Below are 20,242 nucleotides of genomic sequence, written 5' to 3' on the forward strand. Positions count from 1 at the left end.
ATGACATGTAGTCTCTGCAGGTAAAATGTTAACCAATTTAGCATGAAAATCTGGTAACAAACAACTTTTTGTCACATAAATTCATGCTTCAAGGAAGGCTGAGTTTGTGGGATCCTTCTTTGAAAGACGGTTTCAGTCAATGTTTGGTATAGAAAGTATGAAAGCAGTGATGACAATTCGTTCTCTGAATCACCATTCATTGCTGTGTTAGACTTCAGAAACTGAAAGAGGTCCTCTTTAKAAAAGGTGAGAATTTCCAGAAAATGAATTAACCACCTACGTGTTAAATGATTAGAAATAAGCTTTCAGTGTCAGAAAGTCTTACTTGGCTACAACACTTTAAAGCAATAACAACAATAAAAGGCAAAGAAACTGAAGAAACTAATCATCTCCTGCAACACTTGTAAATGCAAAAGTATTCACATTAAAAGCAAGGTAACTCTTAACGAATGAATTGCTCTTTAGAACAGAGAAATGGGAGACAATATAMGCTTTCACCCATCGTCATTAAAGTTCAACTCCAGCTGTTGAAAAACATAATTGCTTCATAATTTGGAAAATGATGTCCCATAGGTACCTGGTTTGTGTACTMTGATTAAGTACGATGCCCAAAATGGCAGGATACCCCTGCGGGTAAGGATTTCATCTCTTCTCCACCAYTGCCTCCACAATTTAAACAAAAGAACAACTATCCAAATGTAAAATGCTCTTTTCTTTTTTAATTACTAAATTAAGAAAGTTAAACAGTTTTAAAATGTAAACTTGCAAAGAAACCATAACAAAATGTAATTAAGACTTTAAAATTTGCAACTCAGTATTAAAAACTCAATAGAAATAGAAAGGAAAATTTTTTTTTGGTTAAACGTAAGTAATTCAAGGCTGGTACAGACAACTGAAAAGGTAATACTTTGTTCTGTGCATCCCCCATGAAATGTAAAGAAGTGCATAGTAATTCCACTGGAGAACTTGCAGACACAGAGAAAGTAATTTCATTAGCAGTACAGGACATTTAACACACTTATTTTACAATGGAAAATGTTACACATAAAACAGAAAAATCCTAGTTGCATGATCAACAGTTTAGCAGGTGGACATGGCTAAAATGCTATGATTTTAAGACCATTTGAATGTGGTTACACTGTTTAATAAATCTTTTTGAAACATTTCAGTATACATGTTTGGATACAAGAAGTCCTTGTGGTTTCAATTTTCCAGTTCTAACGGTGATGGTGTAGTTTTCTTGTTTTAAATATGTTCATTTTAATTTCAAGAACAAATCATCACACACTTGTCAAACATTGGAAACATTACTGTAAATACAGCACATGATTCCTGAAAGAGCAAAGTTACAACCATCTACAGGTACATAGTCATAAACAAAAAGTGCAATCCAATTTAAAAAAATCATGCTTGGCAAAAGCCAAAAATTAGATCACTGGCTTCCAGAATCCTACCAGTGTTTTCATGTCTGCAGTAAAATTATCACTTTCTGGGTACTGCTGCAGCAGGATTCATTCCATTCAGAATGAATTTCCTCTGCAATAGCACCCATATACTGTATGTACAGGTATGTATATATATTATATATATTTTATATATAAAAAAGCAAAAAAACCAAACACCTGTCCTGATTTCTTTTTTTTTTTWTTATTATTTGTTAAAACATGAAAAAAAATGTTTTAGACAAAGAGGCCACTTCTGGAAAATAATACTTTTAGTTGAATCAGGAGAAGACTAGTTAAAATCACATAGGTTCCGCGTTTTAAAAAAAGGAAAGCACTAGGATCCGTTATTGGCACTGAGTTACTATTTACAATGAACAGAGGTTTTGCAGTTTACGTAACATCGATACAATGCGGTTCGAGGAGTCTCTGATTAAGAAAAGACAAGTGTTTCTCTCCCTTTTGTCGAGGACATTCAGGTTATGAGGACGAGTGGTCGCAGGCGAGGGCCGGGGCTGGCGGGCCCCGCGCGCCGGCCGCGGCGCTGGGAGCTGCTGCGCTCTGYGGAGCCCCACACCGGGGCCCGGACCCACGGAGGAGCCCCTGGGGGATCCCGACGGCCACCGCGTGCCGAGAGCGGCGCCCTACAGGTTGTCGCCGGGCTGGTACTGGGGCTCTGTGGCGGTGAAGTAGTCTTCGAGGAAGCCCTGCAAGTATTCGAATGTGGGACGCTCCTCGGGGTCTTTTTTCCAGCAGTGGATCATGAGCTCGTGCAAGGAGATGGGACAGTCCTGAGGGCATGGCATCCTGTAACCACGCTCCACCTGCTCCAGAACTTCACGGTTATTCATGCCTGCGGAGGAACAGACAAATCCACGCTGTTAAGGTACAGGAAACTAACCCCAGTGCAGATGGAGAACTATATGTACAATGCAGAGAGCTTTCTCTAGCRTACTTGCTTCTTTTGGTTAAGACAAGCAAAACAAAACCACATCAAATTCTTAGTTCAKCTCTCTGCCTACTGCAAGATAACCTGGCTTAATTTTCTTTCTCAGCAGTGGGTTTTAAAAAAACAGAGACGAGTAAAATGTTGCTCTTAYGGTTAGTTACCCTTCTAGCTTAGTCACAGTGATCAGGCCCTATTACCTAGGGCCCGTCCCCAACCCACCAAAAGCATCTGTGGGATATATTATGTGAGCAGGTTAAAGAAAAGTAAGTGCCTTACAACAAACACCAGTCAAAAYTGTTAAAACGAAGGTAAACTTTGAAGAAGTTGACTCTGCATGGGCCTTTTTTGGGTGACTCCTGAGGTCCTGCTGCCCAGACTCCACAACAAACTCTGCTGCTTCAGACTACCAGGTATGTGTGTCCATCAGCGTTACACTTAATGTCCCCTCAGAAGCCTCATCCTTCTGGTGAGCTGAGCTCCCTGGATCTTGAAACATTTTTCTCCTTAATTTAATTACAGGCCATCTCAACCTCTTGTTAGCTCCTCTTCCAGATATTCCTTCGGCTTTTGCACGCTCTCRAGGGTAGGACACGCAGAACTGCTCCACAGTAAGGCGCCCTTCAGGCACGCAGAGCTGCTCCAGGGAAAGCACGGGCGCTGCCTGCAAGCTCTGCAAGCTGCTTTCTCGCACGCACAGCCCCACTCCACTGCTGCGGAAACATGTGCAGACTTCCCTGCCCCAGCTTAGTGCAATCTGTCGTGTGGCTCTGCAGAGGAACTGGGGCAACGCKGTTTTCTTCCACAACCAGGGCTTGAAAGCAGCACCCTGGTGCTGCTCTTCTCACTTGCTTATCTTCCCTTGSGATTCCGTGACTCCATCCTTCCCAGGGTCTCCTCTACCCTGTTCCTCCAGCAAGTCCTCTGGAAAATCCTTCCCTGACCCACTGTCAGGCCTCAGAGAATCTCTTCCTCTCTTCTCTCCGCCTCATATTTTTGGGTAATCTTATTTGTGAGAAATTCAACCACCATATTCAATACAGACTATTTTAGCTACTCCACACCTTGACCACTGTGAATAACTGTCTGGCAGTTAGACTGGTAGTTTGGGTGTAACCTTGTGTTTGGACTTTGCCCCGAGTCCTCATGCCTTGGCTATGTTTAACTCTTCAAGGTGCTTTGAAAGAAGCACCTGCAAGACACCGTCTTTCTCGTCCCTCTGCATCATCTCCTGCTACGGTTACGGAGCTCTTCCTGGTCCCAACACAAACTCCTCCTGCTGAAATGCAGTCACCACCACGTCTCTGTGAGGATCACCTTCCTCGCCATCCCTCCCGTGTGCTTGCTTCTCGCTCCCCCGTGCCTGCTGTGTGCAACACAAGCTGCTCCTCTTCGGTTTCACAGCCCCTCACAAGCCGCCCTGCTCGCCCTTGGTCACGTCCTGCTGGGGTCACAGCTCCTGCCTGCCACCAACCCCGGCTCGTCCAGCAGCCCCGTGCGCTGCTCCTTGCGCCGGCTGCTGAGCACGGGGGCAGCTGCCCCAGCTACTGCCTCATCCTCCGTTGATCCTCTCCTGCCGCCCCCTTTTGCAGCGAAAATTTCATAAATAAAGGTTTGTTTCCTCATTTACAGCATAAACCTAACCAACATATTCCACTTTCCCTTTTTAAATTGTAAAAGTCATATGGTCTGTGAGGCGTCGTCACCCCAACCCTTGGGTATCACCCCAACCCTTCTAGTTTTGCTGCTTTTAGGATGCTACAAGAAAATATGGGCATTTTGTCAATATCATAATTCTTTTTTTTTTTTAAATGTGTTTTTTGAACAGCAGGCCATGCTACTTTGCCTTATTCATACCTCCAAATCAGCTGAATTAGCTCCAGTTTTGGAGTAAAAACTTTTGTGCTTTCCCTTCCTTACATAGTGAAGCCTGTCAAAGTGAGTGTTAAAATAACTTGTATATTGTATATATCTAAATCACACACACTCCAGTGTGAGCAAACTGCAGTCCTTGTTTTCATTTTGGCAGCAGCACTTTAAGTACAACAGGGCCTGCAAGTAACAGCAGCAGAAAAGCTCCTTGATATCAAATGTTTGGTATTTTTATCCAGTGCATTACTCAGTGCTGCAAAGCATACTCTGAACTTTGATAACGAACTACATGCTGGAAGAAAAACCTGGAGGAGATAAGGGGGGAAGGAAAAGGCAAACAGATCTTCACTTCCTTTTTCTTTTACAAAGGTAGCAAAGAGAACATGAAAGAGATGGAGTTGACTGAAGACAGCGATTTCTGCCTCTGGAAAATCAGTGAAGGTAAAGGTAGGTTTTGCAGTATTATCCCTCTTTTTCATTCTCCTCTTCCTTTCTCTGAATAAATCCCACATGAGAAACTAAACCAAGTGACCTTCACATTCTTTATTGGAATCCATTTTTCCACCTAAGGTGTCAGAAGCCAGGATTCTCCAAAAATATTCTGTTAGTTTTAAGATGTGTTACTAGCTGAAAAAAGAGAATTTTGAATACATTTTTTTCCCCAAAATTTTACCTGGATTACTAGTCAGACTTATTAAACAGCAGTATTTTAGGGATACCACCTTTTACTTGTTACAGGACCCATTTATGTTTACAAACCTATTATCTAGATTCACTTATCTTATCCTACACATTTCAGTGTTTCTCTTTTGATAGCAGGAGCCTGTTGTGTCTGCACTTCTAACACCACAGAGAGAATATTTGAGCAGTTAGTGCAACTCTCCTCTCCTAATGAATTCCCCAGAGTTTCAAGTCTTTTAGTAAATAATAAATGAAATTCTGATTCCAGTATACTTCTAGACCTCTTAAAAGTTTACTTTATGAAACCTTAAGTCCATGGGATTAACTACTCAGCAAGGTTCTCCAGCAGAACGCAGCTATTTCACCTGCTTGAAAACCTGTTTGTGTTCAGGATGTTTCTGGAACTGGCCTTTGGACCAGAAAGAAAATACACAATTTCCAAAAGGCAGCTTTTCTATTAGCTCCTCATTCTCCAAGCACAGCAAGAACTAATACTAAACTGCCCACACAGGCTGGGGACAGAAATACAATACTGCTTGGTTTATTTGTTTTTTTCCTAGAAAAGCTTCAATAGTAAGAAGAGATGTAAGCTTATATTTTATATAAATTACTTCAGGCAACCCAAACCCAGTGATGGTTTTAAGCCGCTTTAGTCTGTTTTCCTTCTTCTGGACTGAGAATTACGTTTCAGGATCCACCACATGCTCTCAGTYCAATGACCAACCTACGCAGAGACAAACACTTAAAACAGGCCCCTTGCAACCGCAGTGTGTCTGTTGTGTTTCAGATGCTAAAGGTTCTCCAGGGACCCAAGCTTGGGCCTCTGCTCCTGTTCCAAGGTTCCTCAGACATATCTGCAGCGGGCAGCCTGCACCTATCTAATGCAGCCGAGAAGGTAAGCCTGGCTCTCCAGAGTGGCTAGGTCACGTTGACATTGACAGCTTGTCCTCAAAGGGAGAGGTGCAACAGAGCCCGTGGGCTGATTTGTGAGTTTTGGTTAGTTTGATACAGAAACAGAATTCCTAGTATGTGTGGGCAACCTGAAAGAAAAGCCAGACACAAGGGGGGAGAGATGGGATATGTGGCTCAGACAAGGCCATGATTCCACACACAGAAACAACAGTTCCTATAATAGGGAATGGGAAAGGTACTCTGAAATGCATAAAAACTTCGGGTCATAATGCTGATTGCTGCAGCAAATAAGAAGAACTTGATTATTCCTATGGAAAAGCAGTAATAAGTCATATCATTTCACTTAATAATCACAGAATGGCTGAGGTTGGCAGGGACCTCTAGAGATCATCCAGTCCAACCCCCTGCTCCAGCAGGGACACCCAGAGCACAGGGCACAGGGCGGCATCCAGGCAGGTTTGAAGACCTCCAGAAAAGACTCCACAGCCTCCTTGGGCAGCCTGTGCCAGGGCTAATCAAGAGTTAAAATCTCTCAAGAACACTCCCAACACCAGGTCACCAAAATCTGCCTTTTTCAACTAAAAAAAAAAAAGCTGTATCACCTGACAAGCGCAAGGGAAGCAGCTCTGGGCCGCGGCCTCTCTGAGYGGCAGTTCCTGCCTGGCACGGGGCGCAGCGGCGCTGGGAGCAGGCGGCGCCGCTCGGCTCCGCGGGGCCCGCGCGGGCGCTGGAGCCCGGGTGCGACACCCGGCCCCGTGGGCCTGGCAGTGCCGTGTGTGGCACCGCGGGGCTCTCACGCTGGGGCTGCTGCTGTAAACAGCCTCCATGTGACAGGTGCAGCAGGGTGCTGCACGGCTTAAGGAAGCGCAGGTTTGTGTCTGTCCAAAAGGCAGCGTGTTGAAAACAACGAGCTGGGCTACTGCCAGAGAAATGAAGGCTCCTACTCTTAAACACCAGTTAAAAAAATACTAAGCCCCAAGAGGCATTTGTGAAAAGAAACTGAAAAAGGTTGACTATGCAGATTATTTTTTAAACTTGGCTCCTCTTCTGCCCATATCCGGGTTTTGTTTCCCCAGTATGACTGTGAACCTCAACACCCCAAAGACTGTGAAAGTTGCTTATTTCAATCAACCGTCCTGTGAGAAGAGAGGAAAGCATGAGGGAATGCTAGGGGAAGCATTAATAAACGAGTGAGCAGTGCAGTGCATGAACCGGCTCTTCCAGCAGGCTGCCAGCTCCCTGTTGGTTTCAGCCCTTCCTGAGCTGCAGATCCCCTCGCCAGGGGCGGCGCCGACGATCGGCCGCTCTCAGCCCTGCTTGCCGTGGTGGCCACTCGGGAGCAGGGCAGGGTCCTGCCCCTTGGCAGGGTCCTGCCCCTTCCTCCCTCCTCACACACAACGTGGTGCAAGGGCAGGGAAGGCCCTTCCCCTGTGGTCGTGCCTGAGCCCCTCTCCTTGCTGCAGACAGCGACCAGGGTTCATGGAGCTTTATCCTTCCAGGATCCTTCCCTCTGCAGTGTGAAGCAGGACATGGACGGTCCTTTCTAGGTCAGGCAGACACTGTGTCCTCTCTGAGGGACTCRGGAGGGAGGGCTGAGCCCACTGCCATGCGATCCCACACGCACACCCAGGCTTTGGAGAAGGCCACAATTCCCCAGCTGCCCTGTTATCTCAGAATATAAAGGCCTTCTTGGTCAGCACCTGGGAAATGAGACCTAGTTTAAATCCCTAAGGACTAATACAAAGTTAAATCAGAGATGGGAGTCACAGCAGGGAGGAAGAGTCCTGCTGCAGAGCTGTGGAGCCAAGGGAGTATGAGGCCATCCAGTAAACTGCTCCCTCTTGTCATACCTAGTCAATAAAAAGTTGTTTCTAGTCCTTGATCTCTTCCTAACATGAGTAGGGGAGAAGGAGCCAGAAAGGCTGCCGGCATGTGGGGGCTTTGTGGAGTAAGGGCTGAAGGGGGAGGACGGCGCTGAAGGAGGAGAGACGCCACCAGTTGTCTTTGATGTGCTCAAGCCGCCACGTAATAAAACTGTCTGTGTTTTCAGGACGCAGAGCATGCCTGAGATTTCTGTCATGGATCCTACAAGACATTAAATGCTACAAGCGCTCAGATACACATGTCCTGTCCTCATTCCCCTACAGGGAAGGAAAACAACCCTTGGGAAATGCAGACCTCCTCCATTGCCCTGGCCAGCACCGCGTTCACTTACTAGCCAGGGAGTTAATGAAGGGCTTAGACATTGCCCACGTTAGTGTTTCTTGTGGGTGTATGCACGTGTGCACGTGGCAAGAGAGAAAGAAGGGTAGCAGTAGCTCTCCTCACAAGTGCAGAGCTCAGCAAAACCAAGCAGAAAAGACGCAGAACAAGCACGCTGACAACACGCGTCCTGGCTGGCGAGAGTCCCTGATCACCCCCCGCCTCTGCTAGCGCTGACCCAGAAAAGCCTCTTCCTGAATCGTGGTCAAGCTCTTTGCTCACCCTGTGGAAATAACATTATCAGCCAAATTTTACACGTCTTCACGGTTTCTTTAGCCTCTGCACACGGTGCCTGGCTGCACTGAACTCTCAGGGAGTTTGTGGATGACTCTGACCCTCCCCTGCCCCACGAGGATCCCTCCTGGCTGGAAGCCCTTGGAGCTGCTGCTGCGATGACCTGTGCTCTGCGGTGGCAGGACCCTCCCTCCTTTAACAACGTGCAGAAGTGCTGGGCAGAGGGACCCATCCCTCCTGCACACACAGTCATGCTGTCCTCCCTTCTGCTCCCTCTTTCTGCTGTCACAGCCACGGCTTTGCTAAGCTGCCGTCTGCTAAGGCTGCCAGGATTCACTGCTGATCACTAGCAGCCTTCCAGACCCTGTGTTCTCTCTCCACACATCAGCTTCCAGCTGCTAGGGTATAGAAGAGTCAAAATTTCTGAGCAAAAATTGCTGTGAGTTTAATTTTGTTGATCTCAGTGTTCTAAAGGGACAGGAGACGCAGGAGGATGAACCGCCCAGCACTGGGATCGGCCGGGAGGCTTCTCTGCTCACGGTGGTGCATGGATCCGGCTGCGTGGCTGCGGCACAAGCAGGCAAGCTGAAACGGCGCTTTCCACTAAATCTGTGCACACAAACAAAGTTTGCTGGGGAGTACYTGGAGAAATTCCCAAGCAAAGATGTCACTAGATGCCCCGTACTATCTGTGGCGATAAGTAGATGAAGGTCCATATCATGCAGGACTTTCACCTCACCCTTTCACTCTTCACCTGAATGCCTGCAACCTTCAGGGGGCATCAGAATGAAAAGCTCTTTCTGCATAGGCAGATCCAAGCACCCGTGCTACAAATCTTAATCCCTTGGATACTTGGCAGGGTTTCAACAAAGAGTCACGGGGCCTCCAGCTTCCCCATGCAGAGAATATGGCCCCTCTGTGACCCTGCCTTGAGCTCTGGCCTGCGTGTTACGGAATTCCTTTCTTTCCTTCCCGTCCACATCTAAAACCAAGACTGAAATTTAAGGGTTTACAAGAAAAGAAATTTGGAAACACCAGACATTGAGGCAGGCACCAAACCTTGTACAGAACCAGACTGACAGAAGAAATGGGATAATGTCACCCTAGGAGTCTGATAGTTGGTATCTTAAAGTGAGTGCAATACTATGGAGAGCTATTTGCGCCATAATACAGTATTTTACATGTTCTTCTTTCTTCTTTTTTCCTTTTTTTTTTTTTTTGTTGAAGAAAGTTATACTATTTGAATTTAGATGAATTAAAAGTGAATCAGGAATGCACACGTYGTATTTTCCGCTTCGCGACATTTTCAACACGACTATCACACACTGGCTGAATGAGGACCATTTTTAAGCATATGCAAAACTTATGCATGATAATCATGAAGCCAGATTTATGCRTATGACTCATTCCCATTCCCTTCCCCAGGTAAAGCACGGTTCAAACTAGTGACTCTTTCCTTACCTGGGTATGGCACTCTCCCTTTTGTTACCAGCTCTGTCAGGAGGATCCCAAAAGACCACACGTCTGACTTGATTGTGAACCTTCCATACAGCGCAGCTTCTGGTGCTGTCCATTTAATGGGAAACTTTGCACCTAATGAAAGAATAAATGAGTTTTAATCAAAACAGGGACAGAATCAAAGTAGCAGTTCACAGGTGACTGTTCTGCTCTGCAGCACTTGTGGGCTGACACAGCTACAGACATGTATGCACATACAAATCCCTGGAATACAACCATGGAGGATGGGACAGGTGGAATGTGTAGGGCAGGGGGAAAGACTTGGCAGGAAAAAAGGGGATTTGTCCCAGATCCCAAGGAACTGGTAAGAAACTCTAACTCAGTCTTGAGGTTTTATGTTAGAAAGAAGTCGTAAAAAACAGCARCCCCAAAATAATATAGCTCCTCCTCCCACCATGTGTTTTCAATTAACATTTCCCTGGGATATTTGTGACTTAAAAAGCATTAGCAGGTRTGAATAAAACTGAGATACATTAGAAGTGCACCTCCCTTCTGTGATTCTGTGATTCTCCCAGTTTCCCTGCTCAGGATGAGCAAAATGCAGAACAAACAAACCTGGCAAAAACGCAAATTAAAAACAAACCTAATATTTCACTAGAAACATGCAGGAACTTAAAATTAATGCTGCCCAGCGAGTTGCTTCGAGTGCAATGATGTCAAGGCATAACTTTGGCCTTGGTGATTTATAACTTGACAGGGTACTTCGAGCTCCTGGCACTGCAAAGCCCACAGTGCCTTAACTACGTGYGGTTCTTCTGCGCTCATCCATCATCAGAGCCTGCAGGAGCCAGTTGTGGTAAGGATGGTACGATAACAAGCCTTTAAACACTGATTTATTGGCCCTTCCAATCATTTATTGTTTTCTTAGGGTAAATATTTTTCAGTAGAACTTTAAAGAAAACTCTTGTGGTAATAATTAACTCATAGCATGTATGAAAAAAAAATATGCTGACATTTCCCTGGTGCCTTGTATTAGCATACAAGCAAAAGAGCTGCTTTGCCTATTACTGATCCCTAGGGACAAACATGCTCCAATTTTGAAACATAACTGGCTTTGACTTCTCAACACCCTCTCGTACGCGTTCCCGTGGCTTTCAGGGGRAGTGTGGAAATTGTAACGTGGACAAATGGCTCCCAGAGAGTTAAGTTATGGCACTGGTAACGGTTCCCTGCTGGTGCTGCTCTGCCATCGCGCTCGGTGCCTCGTGACTTCGCCTCTGCGCTGCCGTCTCGTGCTAAATCTCATGCCCTCACTCAGTGAAGTGTCAGGTGGGCTAAACGCTTTTCAACTCTAAATATAAGTCATCCTAAGACAGACTGCTACACAGAAAGAAATACGTATTTTCTGGTGAAAGTTGCAGTTGCTCAAATGGGTCCTACTAAAATTAAAGGACAGGGGATAATGTTCCAAAGCCCCCAAACTTGCAGTTAGGAACCTCGGTCTGGTCATGCCTCAGCATATCATTGGTGAGATTTGCAAAGATGCTGAAGAACTGTGGATGTCTCTGCACTTTCAGCCTGTTCTCTACTCACATTAGCTCATATGAAGGCAGGAGCTGAAATGCAGGTGGCACTCAGCTTTGCCCCAATCATCTCCCTTACCAAAGCTCCTTGTTCATGAGGCCAGTCTTGGTTCATAGCACTCAGAGTTGGCAGAGCTTCCTCTTCTCTCAACCCCACCTCTGCTGTGATGCCCTAGAGCTCTGCAGCTGCCTGCCCCGGCAAGGGTCCTGGCCTGGAGCTTTGCCCACCCCTGGCAGCACCAGCAGCCACAGGGCTTTGGCAGCTCCCTCAGCCCCTGCAAGGCAACAAGCCCCATGCCCATCCCTGGAAGAAGTGCAAGCTGTACAGTTCCGTGGGTCACGTTGCCAAGGCCTGTGGTTCATGGCAGGCATGTGATCAATATGAGGACGAATGTCCCTCTGTTCTCCCTCACGTGCAGCTGAGATACAGCACACTAATAYCCCGCCGGCCGGAGGAGGTGCTCCTGGCTGGCCATCAGCCTGAAGCCCTGGCTGGTGCTGTGCGAGAGGCCAAGTGTAAGGGTCTGTGTGTTCATTTACTGCGCATGTTTTATCCAGGTTTTTCAATCAATCATCAGCTGTGTTTCCCTGAGAAGCTGAATCAATGCTGGTTTAATTCCCTTGGGCTTCATAATCAGATCCAAAGGTAACAGTCCCCTAGAGCTCGTGTTTGGAGGACAGAAATCTCTTCAATCTCCTTTGTGACCAGCTCCCCTTCCAATTTTATCTTTTTCACCAGTGTGGCAGCAGGCAATGAATATGTGCCGTGCTGAGGGACCACGGGAAGCTGGGAAGCAAGGCAACTAGGCGAGAAGGGGGGGAATTCCAGCACACCCCTTTTCTTGAGTGCTAGAGCAGCACTGACCCCCTGGGACATGAATGAGTGCAGCTGGAAAAGACAAGCAGCCTGTGCCGTGCAGTTTCTGATGGCAGCATGACTACTGACTGCCCTTCTTCATTGCCTCTGCTTCAGAGGATTCTCTGTGTAGAACAAGCCATACCWCAGGCACGTGCTCCTTTTTGCAGTGTTTCCTGAATGTCTGCTTGTGGGCAGAGGAAGGGGAAGCAGAGCTGGGCAGGCAGGCGGGGGGCAGAGCTCGGCATGAAGGAGCTCAGGGCCCGCGGAGCCCCTGGATGTCCAGGAGAGCTAATGCCCCCCCACACAGCAGAGCCATCGCTCGAGCAGAGGCTCGTGGGGATGCACCAAGCTGCCCGGCTGCAGGTACATGCAAGCGTGTCCATCACTGAGAGATGGCCCGTGGCTCACTTGAGGATGAGCAGTCCGGCTGGGCAGCACCTCCTGAGCACCCTCGGAGGCTGCGTGTGCTTCCAGAGGAGCTCACGTGGGCGGCAGCAGCACCGCGACAGCGCGGGTGGGCGCCTGCCTGCAGCACTTCCTCACAGCAACACCCCCTCCGAGGAGACCCCATCCAAGGTGCTGCCTCCCACCTAACGTCCCCCGCTGGGGACACAGGTCCTGCGCTTCTGCAAAGACATAAACCTGCAAAGACATAAACTCTGGAGCACCACTGCAAAGCCCTGACTGCTTCTGGGGTGCAAGGCACTCGCAGAGGCCACGTGCTGCTCCATCGCTCAGCCTGCCTCCTGAGCGGCACCGTCTCTGCCTTCGCGCATTCCCAGGCACGGATTCAAAACACACCTCCCCCCACCAGCCGCTTATGAAACTAGCTGAATTCGTGCTGAAAACAAACTGCAGCATCAGATCATCAGATAAAATGTGCATTGCCGGCAAGCATGTTAATAAATCTGATAAGCCAAATTACCCCACCTGACAAGGCAGTCGATGTCCTACTTTCAAGGCATATTTTAAATCAGCATGGGGAGATTTCTCTCCTCTCTTTTCTGCTGGAAAGGCTGAACCCATTTTATTACAAACCAGCAGGTCGGTAACTCGATGCCTATAAACCCATCACGCTCTAAATGCAGTAGGTCAGGATGGCCTGACTGCCCCAGAGTGAGCTCTTAATCTACAGCTTTTATCCCTGCACCCCTTTTCAAAGACGCTTCAGCGTGGGAAGAGCCTTCTTTGGGTTTCTGYGCTGCCTGGACCCATCACACAATAAGCCAAAGCTTTTCAGATGATTTATTRCTTGGGCCGCAGACCTACCTCTGAGGATTTAAGTCGGACTTAGCCCTGGGATCTCTGCCCTGCCCTGCCCAGCCATTCACACGGGTTATCTCCCAGGAGGATTGCTCTGGGAAAATCACTCCATGCCCCCRAGTGCTTTAATTCCTCCTGGCCTCCAACCAGGCTGCGTGATGCAGAAGAGCCAAGGGGCTGGGATGAGTGAGTGCCCTTGACGTACAACTCAGCGTGGGTACTTCGCATGCGAGGGAAAATCCCTCTGAGCTTTGTTTTTCAAGCCTGAGTCTCTACCAAGCAGTAGCCTCTGGAATCTGTGCCCCAGAGGTGCAGCTGGTTTCCTAATGATGCCGTTTCAGGAAACGCTGTGAAACTGCTACCACTTGCACCTCGAAACCAATCGCAGCTGAATGCCCCGCAGTCCTAAGAGCCACGAACCAGGGGAGCTCTCAGGCCTCAGCGCCGAATTGCTGGGGCTGGGAAAGTCACGGAAGGGAGCGACTGAACGCGGAGGGAGGCTGGTAGCAGGAAACGAGTCAGCAGCAGTGGGCGACGCCGGCGCTGCGCGGGAGGGACCGCGCAGCAGTACTTGTGTGTGCCGGGAGAGCCAGCAGCGATCGCAACCTGCCGAACACCCTGCATGGGGTTGCAGCAGGCYGGGCTGGCTGCTGCTGCCACCCCACGTCGCCGTGGCGGGCAGGTTGGGACGTAGCCCCTCGCCCTGCGCGAAGCAGAGGGCTCCGCCATGGAGCRTCGCGTGATCCGGCGCCCAAAGGCCTGCTCCTCAGGAGCGAGAGCGGCTACGGCTGCAGCGCCGGCCGGCGCCGGTGGGACAGCTCTGAGCAGCTGCTCGGTGACGGCCGAGTCCCTACGAAAGGGCTGGCAACAGCAGGAGAAAAAGAAAAGCCCCACTCATTTCTAGGGGGAAAAAAAAAAAAGAAGCCTGACTTAGTGTTAGCAGGGCAGGAAGGAGATAATTTGAACTGTTAAGGAGGCAAAAATGATCTGAGAGTTTACAAACATGTACCAGCGCTCCCGAAATAGCTCTGACTTGTCTGGAAGGCATCAGGAGGCTCCCTGTTGTTTCATGTGTGCTGGAGCGACGCTGCTGCCAGCGCTGCCAGTGTTTGCAGGAGAAACGTGGCCTGGAAAATAACTCTGCTCCTTTTTTTGTAAACGCAATTTTAAATTCCTATCAGCTGCTACTGCTTAGAATAGCGGCAGCTCTCCCGCGGCAGCTCGCGGAGCGCTCGGCAAGGCGCCACGTGCGTGGCCGGAGCGCAGGGAATTCTCCTGTCGGAGGTGACGGGGGCTGCTCTGTGGGCTCGTGTGGAGGAGCGGCGGACACGAGCAGCCCACAGAGCCAAGGAGGCCGGAGCAACACCCGACTCCGTGCGAGGGCAAAGGATGATGCAAGAGCCACTGCCAGAAGAGCCGAGCGGCGCGGCGCAGGCGGCAACAGAGCCCGCCACTGTGGCCTTTAAATGGGTGACATTTTTGTAAGCCTGTTTTTCCCCTTTATTACTCACTTCCCCTAAAACTAGAGGAGCCAAATGCTCCTTATGAGCCAAGAACTACTTATTATTATTATTATTTAATGGCAGTATATAGCTGTTAGCCACACACTTTAAATCATTAGTGGTGTGACCATCTCTTTCCTTCCTGACAATTGCTGAGAAACAGCAGTGCCGACAAGGAGCCACCTTTTATTTACTTCTCATAAATCAGGAGCAGCCAGAGCTCCTTTGTTCCAACCAAAAAAGAAAATAAACCGGTCGGTGAAACGTTACCACGGGGCTGAGTAATACCCGTGCAGGTTCAGGAATCCTGCACTCTAACCCACCGGGGCTCAAAGCATCCCCATCTGTTTCCTCTCAAAATATTTCAGCGGAGACAAAAGTGACAGTGGGGGAAGGGAGCAGGAGATGGAGCAACGGGGAGAACCTCCGCTGCTCCGAGCCCTATATTGACCCGCTGCTGCCGTGACTGGGAGGCTTTACTCCCCACAGCTCCCCACACATCCCCACATCTCCCATTTCCTCCCCACATGTCCCCGCAGCTCGTGTGGCCCAGCATCTCCGCGCTCGCCGAGGAGCTGCGGGTTGGCAGCACTCTCTGCCCCCTTCCCCCTGCTCGCCGGGCTCTGTTCCCTGTCGGAATTCCCAGCGTGGCTCTCGGCGGCCAGGCAAACAGCGCGCTCCCCAGATGCATCCCCTCGGAGGCTGCACTTACAGGTCATGGGAAACGAGCGGAGGCGCCCGCTTCCTTCTGACACTGCGGGCCCCACCAAGCGCGCTCAGAAGTGAGGCAAAGCACAACAGGATTGAATTCCACTTAAAGAGAGATTCCACTGGAATAATATTGGGGCTGTTTTGCTTCCTTGGTAAGTTAAAGGCACTAAAACAGGGTRTCCAGCTGGAAGCCAGGTTAAGAGGAATGAAATGTAAACAGATTATGCTTATTTTTTGGTTAACAACAACCAAACAAGCAACATATTAAGACAGAGTGAAAAAAGAAACAGTAAATCAGACAGAAAATCTTTCTACAAAGCCCATCCATCAGTCCATGGACAGAAGGATGCCACCCTCTAGAGGCACCCGTTRCAACTCTTGGGGCCCTGGCTTGAGGGCAGCCTCGGGTCCTGAAGCCCGGCCTCAGTAAGGAAGCGTTTCACCCTTCCCTCTGCAATACAGGAAAGAAGGGCACGTCTCCAAACTCGCACAGTGAGATCAACCCAGTGGAAAGAGGATTCGGGTCTCTTACTGCCAGCCATGGAGGTTCAAGACCAAACCATTCCTCCTTCCCCAACCAGACTCTTTTTTTTTTTTCCATAGTAAAAGCAATTTCCACACTGGAAGAAGGGCAAGGGATAGCAACATCTATGGTCCCTCTCCCCTGCCAGTCCCTACATTCCACATTTTTGCAGCTCAAGATTTTCTCATCCAAAACCCGGTAATTTTTATTGTCTTATAAAACCRAACTTCCCCACAACATCAACCACGGCGGGTTTCAAGCATTTCTGATATGTAAAGAGGGCAAAACAATTCTGAGAGACTTTACCCAGGAAGCAAACAGGACATTAAAGGATTCCTTAGGGATTCTGAGCTTGAAGAGATCTAGCCAGGAGTAGGTTACCTACCTGTCTTCTAAAACAAATTGTCATGTCAAACAGTGCACTCAACATTTCCAAAGGGAATAAAAAACACGGCAGTAAACAGACAAAAATGGAGGTAACATCGAACTCTATTTCAAAGCCATTTCACAGACCAGATCTGAGTAAAACTCCTCTTGTTTTACAAAAAAGAAGGCAAAAGTAAGCGGCTTTCTGCCTACAGAGCTTGCAGACACGGTTACTGCTCTAGAGAGCAAGGACACCAGATCGTTCCTGCAAGCAAGGGACAATTCCCACCCTCAGGCTCCAATCAATATGGGTTAACTCTGGCCATTAGGGTCTATCGGAGGCTCCTAAGGGCCCTCGCCACATAACAGGGTGATGGTGATCGCAGTGGGTGATGGTCCATGGGGACACAGCCTGTGCTCCACCTCCTTGTCCCCAGGCACTGCTGGGAGCAACTAGGAGCCCTGCAAACAGCAGCGGAGCTTCTGCTCGCAGGGAAATGTCAGGCATTCTGGAAACCCTCTGGCTCCTTCTGTCAACACTTAAAGAAAGAAGGGAGCTGTCTCCTAAGAATTAATGACAAAATCCATGCTAAAAAAAAGGGAATTTTGGTTAAGAGAAAAAAAATGTAATAGGAAGAAGTAAATGTGGGATAAGGAGTACTTAAGTGACCTCACCTTCTGATGACATACAACATGTTTTAATAAGGCACTCGCTGGCTTTGGAACCGAAAAGGGACGGAGTGGTTTTTACCGACACATATTGAGCAAGCGCTACCAATGTACTGCCAACAGAGAACAAAACTGCAGCTTTGCAAACTTGGATCAACATCTGACAACTAAGCATGACTTGTAAAGAAYGACTAGCTACAAAGAGCTTGTGTCATGGCTCAATGTGAACAAACACATGCTTTTAAAAACAGTTCTAATACTCTTTGATATTTTTATAGCGTATCAGTGGTTGGTTGTGCCCAGCAGTCTGTGTGGCACTGGCAAATAGTTTTGCTATTACAGTAACTTTTTAAGTTCCCAAAGAAAATACTGTTCTCAGAGAGAACATCTCCAAGGCATAAAGGCAAAAGCCTTGAACAGATTGTTTTGACCAATTTGAGAAAATAGAGTAGCACAGCAGTTTAGTAAATATTAGAAGACCCACTAACGAATAAATAGCTTATAGTGGCAAAGACATTTTTGGATTCCCTGTTCAGGTTTTGAAGGTGGTAAGTATGTTGTTACAGCACTATAAGGCATTAAGTGAGTTWGTCTCACTTAACCCACCTGGGCTCACAGTCTTCACATTTCCTTCAAAATCTGACCAAAATGAAACAAAGACTATAACCAAATAAAGCCATTTCTTTAGGATGACCATTGACCAGTGAACTGCCAGGCTAGCAGTTAAACAGGAGTCCAGGATTTGCTGAACTCCAAAGCATATGAGAGAAAGAAAGATTTTTTCAAAACATTTTCCCATTCTTCCTCATAAGAAAATAATGCCTGCTCCATGTGTGCAGCAACACCTACCTTGTCTTGCTGTGTATTCGTTGTCTTCAATCAGCCTTGCTAACCCAAAATCAGCAATCTTGCATATGAGGCCATTCCCCACCAGAATGTTTGCAGATCGCAGATCTCTGTGTATGTAATTCATTCGCTCAATGTAAGCCATTCCTGCAGCCACCTGTTAGAAGCATAAAGCACAACCAGGGAATTTTAAAACAAACTTGTACTTAATTGGCTATGAAACACATAAACCTAAATGCTCAACGCTCTGAAAACAGACCTGGGCTGCCATGTCCACTAAGTTCGGTAACTTCAAGGCTCTTCCTTCTCCATCTTTTAAGAAATCTAGCAAACTTCCTGTTGAAGCAAAGTTGAAACAATAGAGAAATGTTAGGTTAATAATGATTATTTATCAGAAAGGAGATGTAGTATTAAAGGCAGAAATGTTTTGAGTTCAAGTGAGTAACCTTGAAAAAAGAGCAAGATTTTCAAATTCTCCTATTCTACGTTGTCTCACTTTGCTTTAATGTTGGCCTGCAGAAGATTATGTCACRAACCCAAAGAAAGTTCCAGGGAAAAGACACAAAATTGCTTTTCATTTTTCTGACTACTACTAAGAAAGCTGATCTTTCTGAATTTGTTCTATGTGTGCCAGTGCTCTTTTAATGTGCATAGAGCTGYTCTCTAAAGGTATCAGCCAGCTAAGAAGCAGCATCACGGTTCCAAGCCACACGAGTTATGGAAAGAGTCAGGTCCCAACTCAGCCTACTCCAAAGGAAAGGTCAGTGTGGAGCCCAGTAAGCCCAAAGGGGTAACACTAGTAAAAACTCATTTTCCTTAGGAGGTATTATTTCCTTAGKAGCTATTAAAAATGGTAGCTATTTTTCTTCAGGTAACATGTAACTAATCATAGTGTGAGGCATCAGATATAGAAGCCTGCTGTGAGGAGTACCATGTGGAGCCCAGACAAAGGTGGTTTTAGCAAAAGCAGTATGCACCAAGCTTCCCTGTCTACAGGAAAGCAAGGAGGGTCCCTGCAGCTTTTTAAAAAAGCTCAGGGTACTCGTAGCTTCCTTCCCAAACTTGTACTCTGTGTGTATTTAAACAGAGAAGTGGAGCAGTCTCCTTTAAATAAGGTCAGTCAAATGGTTTAATAAATACGGGGAAGAGACAGATCATTAGGCATTTTTTCCCTTGATAAATCCTCAGCTTCAAGCTCAGAAGCAGAGATGCAAAATGGTACAGTAAAAACTGGTAAGCTGAGCCAAAATAAACCATGTATTTCAGACAGATTTTGAGAAATATTTTTTTTAAGGGGAAAAAGCACATGCTTGACACTGAGACATATGATTAAAATGCGAGTTAGTCAGGGCTTGGATGCCTCTGAGGAGGGAGGTGGGCAGGCACCTGCCAGGAAAATAAAAATCAACTCCAAATAGACTGAAAAAATGCGCTCAACATTTCAGAGTGTATCCTCCAATGTACAATGAAACTATCCTGTGAGAACTTATGTTTCCTATTTGGTTCATTTGCTTTTCCAAGATAAGCAGATTTTTTTTTTTCTCTACTCTCAGCACCCCTGCTGGAGATCTGATGGAGCTAAAAGTTTTCCTTTCCACACTTCACTATGTGGTAACCAGTTATGTAGCCTGAAGAAAAAAAGAAGGGAGAAGAAGGAGAAGAGAAGGCAAAGCGAAGCAAGGGGAAAGAGAAAAGAATCATGTGTGCAAATAATTTCCTAAAATGCTAAACAGCATAGACTTAAAATTCAGCTGTGATGTGAGAGTGAGCTGTAGGCTTTAGAACTCAGACTTTCTACTGAAAGTAAAATCTTAGGCTGAGAAGTAAATATTGAAAGAAGATACCAGTACCAGTGCAAGTTAGGATCTCAGGAAGCATTATAATACATGATGCAAACCTAGCAAATGCCAATCTCCAGTGGCAAGGGAAATTTAGGTGCTGATAAAATTGGAAATACTTGAACTGTAGCAAATTCTCCCTTCCCCTACCTGGCACAAATTTTCTGCTACATGTACATTTAGGGATTTTAATTTGGGGGCCCGGTTAAAAACTGAATTCAAAAGTCTTCTGAAGCAAGAAGTGAATTTAGTTTCTCTCTCTCTGTTCTTGCACA

The 20,242-nt window shown here is 47.1% G+C and overlaps 1 protein-coding gene across 5 annotated transcripts in view; it reads right to left on the reverse strand.

Moving 5' to 3' along the window:
- Nucleotides 1-792: 792 nt before the first annotated feature.
- FYN (FYN proto-oncogene, Src family tyrosine kinase) overlaps nucleotides 793-20,242 on the reverse strand; it is a 71,152-nt gene continuing 51,702 nt past the window's right edge. For all 5 annotated transcript variants that reach the window (XM_026040691.1, XM_026040693.1, XM_026040689.1 and 2 more), the window contains 4 exons: nucleotides 18,389-18,465; nucleotides 18,133-18,286; nucleotides 9,811-9,942; nucleotides 793-2,295 (listed from right to left, as the gene is read on the reverse strand). In XM_026040691.1, coding sequence (XP_025896476.1) covers nucleotides 2,087-2,295; nucleotides 9,811-9,942; nucleotides 18,133-18,286; nucleotides 18,389-18,465 — 572 coding nt within the window. In that variant the 3' untranslated portion in view covers nucleotides 793-2,086. The remainder of the gene's footprint in view (nucleotides 2,296-9,810; nucleotides 9,943-18,132; nucleotides 18,287-18,388; nucleotides 18,466-20,242) is intronic.

Source organism: Nothoprocta perdicaria, unplaced genomic scaffold (assembly GCF_003342845.1).
Source record: "Nothoprocta perdicaria isolate Ctin4 unplaced genomic scaffold, notPer1 scaffold_261, whole genome shotgun sequence".
Classification (NCBI taxonomy): Eukaryota; Metazoa; Chordata; class Aves; order Tinamiformes; family Tinamidae; genus Nothoprocta; species Nothoprocta perdicaria.